This window comes from Vombatus ursinus, unplaced genomic scaffold (assembly GCF_900497805.2).
Source record: "Vombatus ursinus unplaced genomic scaffold, bare-nosed wombat genome assembly UNPS02014816.1, whole genome shotgun sequence".
Classification (NCBI taxonomy): Eukaryota; Metazoa; Chordata; class Mammalia; order Diprotodontia; family Vombatidae; genus Vombatus; species Vombatus ursinus.
Window position 1 is genome coordinate 6,814,409 of NW_020954594.1, and position 11,184 is coordinate 6,825,592.

An 11,184-nucleotide genomic window follows, 5' to 3' on the forward strand; every position below is an offset into this window, starting at 1 on the left:
TTTTTTTTTTTTTTTTTTTTTTTTTTTGGGCATTGATCCCCCGTGGTTTGCAATGGCGTCTCTTGGTCAAAGGTTATAGACATTTTATTGATTGTTCATCCACTACTAAATTGATTTCCAAATTAGTTGGACCGTTTCACAGCCCTACCAGCTGTGCAGTAGTGTGCCTTTCTTTCCAGAAGACCTCCAACATTCCCATCTGTTGTCAGTATTCTGGATGCTAGGTGAAACCTCTGAGTTGTTCTGATTTACATTTCTCTTTTTAATGATTTGAAGCATTCTTTCATATGTTTAATAATTTGCAGTTCTTATGAGAACTGTTTTTTCATATCCTTTGACTACTTATCTTTTGGACCATGACTTTTAGTCTAATGTATTTTTGTTAATTGTCTACATATTGGACCCTTATTAGAGACACTTGATACAGTTTAGTTAGGAAACTAAACATGAACATGTGAAAAGCTGACTAACGATATAAGGAAGTAGTTAAGAGTCGAATGAATGGTACAGAGAATTCCTGTTATTGTATAGGTAAAGTAGACATCTGTGAATTGTGGTCTGGAAAGGTTTCACAGAGAAAAAGGACTTAGGGCCTTGACAGATGAGTAGGATTTGGATATACATAGAGAAGAAATACTATTTCAGGTAAAGGGAACAAAGCATAAGCAAAGAATTTAAAGATTGTACAGCAAAGGAAGGTGTGTTTGGAAGGGATGGTGATTAGTCTGGTTTTGCTAGAGCAAAAAGTTTGTGTGGGAGAATTGTAAACTATAAGGTAGGGAAAGGTAACTTGGAACTAAGCTGTAGAGGACCTTAAATGCCTAGCTCTGAAGTTGGGCCTTTTATCTAATAGGCAGTAAAAAGTCATTAAAGACTTTTTTTTTTTAGTAGGAGAGGAACATAATTTTAGGAAGATTGGTCTGATAGTGACCTACATGGTGTTTGGAGGAACGTGTGAGAAGAGTGATGTGGCAGTCACTTAGGAAGTACTACATTGGTCCATGTATGAGGTAATAAGGACCTGATCTAAGGTGGTGGCAATAAGATTGAAAAGGAATGAGTACTTAATGAACACATCTATAAAACATTTTTCACACAAATATAGATCTAAACAATTGGAAAAATATTAATTGCTCGTGGGTAGGCTGAGTCAATATAATAAAAATTGTAATTCTGCCTAATTTATTTATTCATTACCTTACCAACCAAACTACCAAAGAATTATTTTATACAGCTAGAAAAAATAGTAACAAATTCATCTGGAAGAATGAAAGTTCAAAAATATTAATGAAGTCAGTGGGAAAAAAAATGTGAAAGAAGACAGCCTAGTAGTACCAGATGCCAAACTATATTATAAAGTAGTAATCATCAAAATAATCTGATACTGGCTAAGAAATACAGTAGTGGATCAGTGGAATAGATTAGGTACATAATACATAGTAGTAAATAACTATTGTAATTTAGTGCTTGATAAACCCAAAGATTCAAGCTTTTGGGGTAAGAACTCATCATTTGACAGAAATTGCTGGGAAAACTGGAAATACATAGACCAACATCTTACACCATATCTATAACAAGATAAGGACAAATGGATAAATGATTTAAATGTAAAGATTGACAATGTAAGTAAATTAGAGGGACATAGAAAAATTTACCTCTCGGATATATGGCTAAGGGAAGAGTTTATGACCAAACAGGATACAGAGGATCATGGGAAGTAAAATGGATAATTTACATGAAATTAAAAAGCTTTGCACAAACAAAACTAATACAACCAAAATGAGAAGGAAAACAGGAAACTGGGGTGGGAGAGAGGGGTAATTTTACATCAGGTTTCTCTGATAAAGCCCTCATTTCTCAAATATATGGGGAACTAAGCCAAATTTCTAAAAATACAAGCCAATCCTTAATTGATAAATGGCCAAAAGGATATGAATAGGCGGTTTTCAGAAGAAGAAATCAAAGCTATCAATGTCATATGAAAAAAATGCTTTAAATCACTATTGATTAAAGAAATACCAATTAAAATAATTCTGAGGTACGATCTCTAACTTATCAGATTGACTTAACATGACAGAAAAGGAAAATGACAAATATTGGAGGGGATGTGGAAAAATAGACACTAATGCACTGTTGGTCGAGTTGTGAACTAGTCTACAACCATTCTCTAGAACAATTTGGAACCATGTGCATAGGACTACAAAATTGTGTATACCCTTTGATCCAGCAATACCACTGCTAGATCTTTATCCCAAAGAGATTAAAGAAAAGGGAAAGGGACCTATTTGTACAAAAATATAGTAGCTTTTTTGTAGTGTCAAAGAGTTGGAAATTGAGGGGATGTTCATTAATTGGGAAATGGCTGAACAAGTTGTGGAATATGATTGTGATGGAATACTATTATGATCTAAGAAATGATGAACAAGCAGATGGTTTCAGTAAAACCTGGGAAGACGTATAGATGAACTAATACAAAGTGAAGTAAGGAGAATCACAGTAACAGCAATATTGTAAAGATGATCAACTGTTGAGGCAGCTAGGTGGTACGGTGATAGAGCACCGCCCTGAAGTCAGGAGGACCTGAGTTCAAATCCAGCCTCAGACAAAACACTTGACACTTATTTGCTGTGTGACCTTGGGCAAGTCACTTAACCCCAACTGCCTTAAAAAAAATAATAAATAAACAAAACAAAAAAAAGATGATCAATTGTGAAAGACTTAACTATTTTGATCAAGACAGTGGTCTAAGATAATTCTAAAGGACCCATGATCAAAAATGCCATCCACCTCCAGAGAGAGAACTGATGAGTGCAAATTGAAGCATATTTTTTAAACTTCATTTTTCTTGTTTCTTTTTGTGTGTGTTTTCTTTTTCAACATGGCTGATATCAGTTATGTTTTGTGGGACTTCAAGTGTATATTCAGTATATTGCTTACCTTCTCAAGGAGTGTGAGAGAGGCAAGAGGGAAAGAAATTTTAAATAGATAATTTTTAAAAATAAATATTAAAAATAGTACATGTAGTTGGGAAATATTTAAGGAAATAAAAATGTATTGAAAAAGAAAAATGGACAGGTGACATTGCAGCGGAAAAATTAGTAGGACTTGGTGACTAATACATTTTGGAGGAAGAGGCAGAAGTCAGAGATAATGCAAGTTTTAAAGCCTTTGTACCTGGGAGAATGCTGGTGTCATTCCTATGAGACAATAGAACAGGGTAAAGTTTTGGAAAGAAGATGTATTTTAGATGTGTTAAGACCACAGGATGAGTATTCAATTGGAAATGGCCAGTAGACCTTGCAAGTGTAGGCCTGGAACTTTGGAGAGAGTTGAGGGCTCGGGATCCAGATTTTGAAGTCATCCTTATCGTGATGACAAATGAAACCATAGACTTCAGTGGGAGCTTTGAGGGAGCTTTTGAGAAAAGAGCAGTGGACCAAAAATTGAACCCTAGGAGCACTCAGATTTAGAGATCAAGAAAAAGCCAGCAAAAGAGAAAGAGGAGAAGCTATGAGGAAGCGGGAAAACAAGAATAGTATAGTATCTGGGAAGTAAGGTAGGAGGGGATTTTAAGAAGGTGGAGGTAGTCACCAGCATCTGCTGCCCCAGAATACAAGTATAAGAATGATTGAGGGGGAAAAAGTAAATGTAATCAGGCATCATTAATAGTAGCCTTGGAGTATGTCCTCACAGTTATAAACTTAAATAAGTTTCATTTCTGAGCTCACAGTTCATCAGTATTGCTCATATTTTTACCATTATCTTAAACCATTATTTTTCTGCCTGTTTTCAAAGGCCTGGGAAGTGAACCTGCATAAACCGTAGGTTATTCCTATTAGGTGCGTGCTAGCCTTGAGTAATGTTATTTTGGTTCAGATGTATTTGAATAAATTTAAATGGAATGAGGTCACATACAAGATTGTTGAAGTGGTGGTGCAAAGAGTAATACTTGAATTAGATAGCTTAAGGAAATTATCTGCCTTTTCAGATCTGTTTACCCGAGGTATTGATATCCAAGCTGTGAATGTGGTGATAAATTTCGACTTTCCAAAGCTGGCAGAGACCTATCTCCATCGTATTGGCAGATCAGGTAAAGAAATGGAAAAAGGATGTTCTTCATTGAAGTTGGGTTTGCCTACATATGTTATGAATTTCTGGTTCTTCTGAACATTTAAAGGTGACCCAAAGAGTGGGAGGAAAAAGTGTTAAAGTTCCTAACTTTGAAAAGTAATTGATTGGATATAACTTAATCCTATTTGGTATAAAATACCAGGAATTGAATCAGTAACTTATTTTTCTGGATCTTAATCAAGTTTCCTACTGTCTTATAATTACTTAGCTGTATGCTTACTTGAGATAAAAATTTAACCATGAGAAAATATGGTACTGTTTAAAACTGTGTGTTTGGGCCATTTTCAATTGAACAGCCATCTTAAGTGGAATACTTAAAATAGAATTTACTTTGAGATATGAAACCTGAAATTTTAGGGTGATGTTGATGTGCTTGAGGAGAGCCAGCAAGTAGTTTCATAAACTCAAAATGGTGTCAGATTCAGATATTTGTTCATGATCTTGGCACTTAGAGACTTGAAGTTGTAATCTCATCCCTTTATACTAGTTTTAAATTTTTCTTCTTTTTTCTCTTGATAGGTCGCTTTGGTCACCTTGGTTTGGCCATCAATTTGATCACATATGATGATCGATTCAATCTAAAAAGTATTGAGGAGCAACTGGGAACTGAAATTAAACCCATCCCAAGCAACATTGACAAGAGCCTGTATGTGGCAGAATACCACAGTGAGCCTGTAGAAGATGAGAAACCTTAACAAGCATGTGCGTACTTGACTTTATTTCTGAATCAGAAGACTAGAAATAGACATTATCCTTTCATGTTTTCCCCAGGAAAAATCTTCTGTCCCATTGATGATACGTAACAAAACAAAGAGATGAAACTCCAGTAGTAAACTTCCCACATGGTTGATGTTTCAGCAAGCAGACACATGTGTCTCTAGTGAGACTCTGATCTCTTTAGGGATCAGTGAACTCAGGTCTTGCATGCAACCTGCTCAGTGCAGTAACAGTTTGTATCAAAATGAAGCTGTTCATTGGGCAACACCAGTATTTTAAAATAATACCCAACAAATGTAATCATATGAAATATCTTTGGAGTTTGTCATGACAGAACTAAATTTTTTTTTTTTAAATATACATTTGTGAGAAGATACATATTATGCGAGTATGTATTCCCTAATAACAAAGGAAAAACATGATGCTATTTGATATTTCTATGTGAAAGGCATATATTCTGCCAGCTTTTTCTTCATCACTGCTGCTAGCATTTACTCGCTGGTGCTGGTGTTTGCATTAACAAATCAGATAAGTTCAGTTGTTATTGTATCACAAAGAAAATTAAATGAGTAATTAGGAGCTTACTGTGACTACCTGCTGCATCTTTCATGTTCTTTCATTTTTACTTAGAGGGATTGAGTTTTATTGGTGTGACTGATTTTAAAGTTAACTGTTTAAAAAAAAAATTTTCACCTAAATTAGCTGTCAAGATTTCTAAGATATCCTTCTTTTGGTTTAATTACTATAGATTCACCTCAATATTGAGAAAGGTCCTTTGGAAAATGTTGCCCAAAATCTCATTCTAGTTTCTGTTTGGGGTGCCTAGCAAAAACTTCTCATTATCCTAAAAAAGGAGATTACTCTGAGGCGATAAAAATTCATTGGGAGCTGCTAGAGACAACACATTGCCTAGATCATAAATAGCTAGAAAGAATTTAGACTATTACATTTAAAAGGATAGATTTTTATGGTCCTGTTTTACACTTCTTTTGGGGGCATTAATTTCCTATTTCTCCCATTTCCTTAGGCTTTGACAAACTACAGAAGCCCATCTGGATCTGTGACACGTCGTTTCTTTGGGAATGCTCTTCTCTTTGTGGGTTTTTCGTCTTCTTTTCGTTTTGGAACTATGAAGACTTAAAAAGAGCTCAGACTTTTTTTTTTTCTTTTTAATCTGGCTGAGAGGAGAAAAAGCTGAAAAGAAGGAATATACCTTTTTTTGTTCCACTTGTTTGCACTGTGTGCTGACTGAACATTAGTTGCACTAACTGCTGGTTTTAAAAAATTTCTTCTGGGAGGCAGGGGAAGGAGGGGAAAAAAAAGGAAGAGGAGGGGAGAAACCCTGAAAAGAGAAGAATCTTGATAAACACAAGCTTGTCTACTATTTCAAAATTCTCCAACAGTTGACTAGGAGTGCATTTCAACTTCTCCCTGGTTCTCATCCGTTTTTAAGCCTAAAGAGCTTGTTACTTATTTGTGCGAAGTGCCTTATGCTATGAGACCATTCAGAATATCATCTTTCAGATACAGCCCAAGGAATCAACAATGGCAGTTCTTTCTTTCTTTTTTTTTCCTCTCCCTGTCCCTTTTTGGTTTCAGGTCAATCTCCTTCCCTTCCCCTCCTCATTCACTCAAATACTCAAGCCCAGGGCTGGGAAATGAAACATTGGTAATGTTAAACACTTGTTTTTTGTTTGGTTTTTCATCGGAGGAGTTGATATGCAACAGCAGTTCACCGGCACTGTAAATACATGTATTTAAAAAAAAACCCAAGTTAAAAATTCTGGGCTGAGTAGGTGCAACATCATCGCTCCCGAAGGAAAGAGCAGTCTATCATTGCAGGAGCCATATGACAAGCCTTTGTGCTCTTTAGCAGAACACTAAAGACTGATTTACATAAGCCTCCATTAGTAGTTATGGCACTTGATGTGTAGACATGTCAGAGCCTTGACCCTCTTTCCTCTGTGGCAAAGCGTGTCCCATAGAAAATTGGATGTGTATACTTGTATAAACTTTGTAAATATGTTTTTTTCTGGGTTCATATATAACTTTTTTTTTATGAAGGTTGCTGGGATTAAGGGGATTAGACTGATTATGGGAGCAGCTAAAGATGAGAGGGGCTCAGTTTTTCGCAACACTAAACTCTAAAAAGTGCTCCAGCCTCTTACTGTAGAAAGCAGGCCTCTATGGGGAATCCCAGAGTTGAGAAAGGGACCCTAGGGTGGGTGATGAGGGGTATTCACTGATACTTGCTGCCACACTGTTCTACCCAGTACTGTGGAGGAGTCCTACAGAGAGAACAAGGAAGCTTCAAAAATGTATAGCTCAAGATGTTTTTGAGATGCTTTCTGACATTCCTCCCTCCCCCTCTTAAAAAAAAAATACAAAAAGACAAAAAACAAAAACAAAAATTCCATAAACTACATGCTCTGAAAAAGGGGGTAAAGACAAATCTACCTTGCAGTGTAACCATTCTAGCAGGTGGTAGTATTGTTGAACAGTATATATAAAGCACAGATTTGAGTTTCAGAATATTAGAAGATACCAGTTTATATAAACTGGCAGTTCTGGAGCTTTTTTTCTGTGGGTCAATTCTTGTATGCATTTGTTGCCCCCAAACACCTTGATAACATGGATTTTTCACAGGGATGGGCAAACCCTGAGACCTGTTAACTTCAAAGCTACAGAAAGCTGCTTGCCATCCTCTATGTTTTGGCATGAGTTGCTGTCTGTCATTCTGCATTGTATATTGCTGGCAAATGCTTTATGGTCAATAGTGTTGCTTTAAATTGTGCCCCTCCCAACATGCTTGATGTTTGGCCTGATCTCCAGGCAAAAGGAGTGAGATGAATCAAAACCAGTAAACTTTTTTGTTGTTTTTTTTTTGTTGTTGTTGTTGTTGGGGTTTTTTTTTCTTTTTTTTTTTTAATTCCCTTTTTAGCCCAGTGTATTGTAGTTGGTCAGGAGGCATCTTCAAACCACCATTTTACACCTCCCCCACACCTAAGGCAGTTTTTCTGGTCCCATTGTTTTTCCAAAACCTTAATATATTACAATCAGATCCTATGTACTTTTTTCCACGTTTGTCACCTGGACAAAAGAATTGATCTTATGGGTTATGGTTTTTTTTTTTTATTTGCTCTGCCCTTATTTACTTTATTCTAAACCGATCAAAAACCTGACCCGTGCCTCCTGATCAGACTTAACAATGATTCTTTTCCAACTGTAGCAAGAGCTGCATTGCACAGTACAAACTCAGACAATAATTAGAGCTGTATGAGCCACATACTGTCTATCCAACCAATGTTAGGTACTAAATGTAAAAGATAATTTAGGAAATAACTCTTTTTTGGGGGGGAGGGAGGTTATAGGTAATAGATTTTGACCAAATTTGAAATTCTTGCCCTTGTACTGAAGCAGCTCATTTTTTTTTTTCTTCTGGCGAGACAAGAGGGATCATTTAATACAACAAAGATGGAGAAGCAAATGTAAATATAATTTTTTATCTCGCAACAGTTTGTGTGTGAGTGAACAAGCAGGACAGTCCCACTCTGCCAGCCATGGACTGCTGTGCCTGGTCCAGGATAGGTAGACCTGATGCCATGCTCCATTGGATCCCTCTTGAAGCACAGACTTAAAATTGAAAGTATTACTAAAGCTCAGCCTCTGATGAGGAGTGGCACTTAAAATGTCTGGAGTGCCATTATTGGATAGCTTTCTGTTAAGGCTGTTGTCCAATTCTGGTTCTTGACTTTTGAATAGGAATTGCAAATGGAAAGATGCTCTAAAGAGCTAGGTAAAAACCTGGTCTTTTGTTTTTATTTTTATTTTAATCCCCTTGCAATAAGGACCATTGTAACTTTTGGGGGATGTTCTCAGATTCCAATTTTGGGGTGTTTTGTTTTGGGGTTTTAATGTCAGCATTTTCCATTGGTTCATTTGGGTTAGAAGAAATCCTTATTTTTAATAGCCAAACCACAGATCCAGAAGGTAGTTTGGTCTGTTGTGGTGCAGTTGGTGTAATAGAAAATATAACAAACACGATGCTGCCTCTCAGCCCATATTTTCCCCTCACTCCCTCCCGAACCCCCATTGAAAAAAAGCAATCTCCTTCTTCCCTTTCGAAATAGAATAAATTTTGTCTAAATTGATCTTCCTGGGGAGGGAGAAGAAAGGGACAGAGAAACCTCCGCTTGTTTCTCAATTACCTCCAATTTGGTCCTGAGTTCAATATGGGTTGGCCCCAATGGGTTAGTGGGTGGGTTGGTCATCAATACTTGTGTTCAGAATGAGATGGGAGCATCTTTCCTTTGCTGTGTGCTTTGTGCATGTTACCATCAAGCTTGGGTAAGAACCAGACTGCTCAGCACAAAGCTCTTGGTATAACTGTTGGTATCAAAACATCTCATTCTGGTCACTATTTTTGTTCTTTTGTTTTTGTTTTAATAGGGGTGGGAGGGAGGGTGTCTACACTAAGGATTTAGAAACACTTCAGAAGCTTGTAGCCTCGTCAACTTTTCTCAACCACACTGTTGACCTCACAGATGAGTAGCAGTACAAAGGTGACATGATTAAATTTTCCTTGTGATTTGAGCCTTGTTAGTTTAATTTGCCATTCGTCGTCATCCTAAATGTTTCTTCGCCTCTTTACTGCTGTATATCAACTTTCTGGCACTCTCTGGCCAGCAGTGAATTCAACCAGCAACCAAACCACCAGCTCCACAGAACAGTATTGGTTCATGGGAGCTAAAGCATCTTTCTTGAGTAAACTAGAACTGAAGACTCATCTGTTAGATTGAGTGTGTGTATGAAGAAAGAATGATTCGTGAGGCTAGAAAGAACAAGTGTGTTTTCATCTGTAGCTTGCAGATTCTAGAAGTGTATCTAAATTCATCTGTGGACAATATGGGGTGGGGAAAGGGTGGGGGGAGGGATAGGGTTATTAAGATACAGGCTGCTGTATTTTAACCAATGATTGTGGGGGAGGGGTATCTGGAGAAAACAAAGTCACTATTCCCTTTATTAAAACAAAACTGGAACATAATTTTTTTCTAAAAAATAAGCTATTTTTTGTTCAATTCAAATGGGAGACTTAAATCCGGTGTCCCTAGCCACAAGGGACCAGTTCCACTGTGAAGCAAACAGTGGGGACTCAAATTTGAAAACATTTGGGCGAGGGGAGAATTGGCTTTCTGTTAATTGGCTAATAGTCCAGTGGGGCTGTGTTTTTGTTGGGATGTGTGATTTAGTGTATGTACGTGAATGTGGAGCTGAAAGTCTCCACTCAGTTCATAAAGTTCAGAAAAGATGGCAAAAATCTTGATTTTGTTCATTTATCTCAATAAAAGCCCACTGGAACTCCAATCTTGTGTGTGCTATTCATTCATGGCACTATGTCAAACTTTTCTACTTAGCAAGACAGACCCTGTTTTTACTGAAATGACTGCTCAGTCAGAAATCATTCTTGTAACTTCCTAATGAATGCAGTACTTGGACATCATGTCTTCATTTCTCTGAAGGAAAAAATGCTTCTCCCTTTGGCTCCTTTCCTACTCAGTTTTGTTCTGCCTCAGTCAACCTTTACAACCAAAATGAAGAAGCATTGAGCAGACTGATTTAGCGTAAGGGAGCCCATATCCAAATCACCAATAAGAAGAAACCTTGATCAGTGTTCCATTTCATCTGCTAGGTTTCAGGAAGGATTACACTCAAACCATCCAATAAAATAAGGTGGTCTTTAAAAGAAGCTTTCAGAGGAAATTGTCAGTAAGCACTTACTGAATATTTATTATGCAAAGGCCCTATACTGTAAGTGATATAAGAAATAGAATTTTAGAAAAGAAATAATCATCTTGCTCAAAGACCTCATTTTATAAGAAATAGAATCCTAGAAGTTGAAATTAATTACATAGTACTGCATAGCTGATCAGCAACAGAGCCTTAGAAGTTGTAGATCACAGATTTAGAACTGAAAGGTAGTTTAGAGTTGATCCAGTCTAGCTAAGTTCCACCAAGTCTGTAGCATTTCCCTGATGTACCAGTCTAGTAACCCCATCCAAATAAAATTCTGCCTGGTTTGTTCTTGGTGAATCCATGCTGGCCTTTCAGAAAACTCCTCAAGGTACATACTTGTATGAGTACATATGCAAATTTTAGCAGCCTTCCAGAATTTTGCCTAAGAGTTGGTAATCAAGCTCATCAGTCCTGAGATTATAGACTCTATTCCCCTACTTTTTTTTTAATAGGGACATTTGTAGTCAATCTTTGAGCATCTCTTGTCCTTCGTGATTCCTCATATCACCACCAATACCTGTTCTTTTATTGCTTTAGGATTTA

The 11,184-nt window shown here is 37.0% G+C and overlaps 1 protein-coding gene across 3 annotated transcripts in view; it reads left to right on the plus strand.

Moving 5' to 3' along the window:
- DDX6 (DEAD-box helicase 6) overlaps window positions 1-10,212 on the plus strand; it is a 43,000-nt gene extending 32,788 nt beyond the window's left edge. For all 3 annotated transcript variants that reach the window (XM_027835499.1, XM_027835498.1, XM_027835500.1), the window contains exons 12-14: window positions 3,989-4,090; window positions 4,651-4,833; window positions 5,876-10,212. In XM_027835499.1, coding sequence (XP_027691300.1) covers window positions 3,989-4,090; window positions 4,651-4,826 — 278 coding nt within the window. In that variant the 3' untranslated portion in view covers window positions 4,827-4,833; window positions 5,876-10,212. The remainder of the gene's footprint in view (window positions 1-3,988; window positions 4,091-4,650; window positions 4,834-5,875) is intronic.
- The last annotated feature ends 972 nt before the right edge of the window (window positions 10,213-11,184 follow it).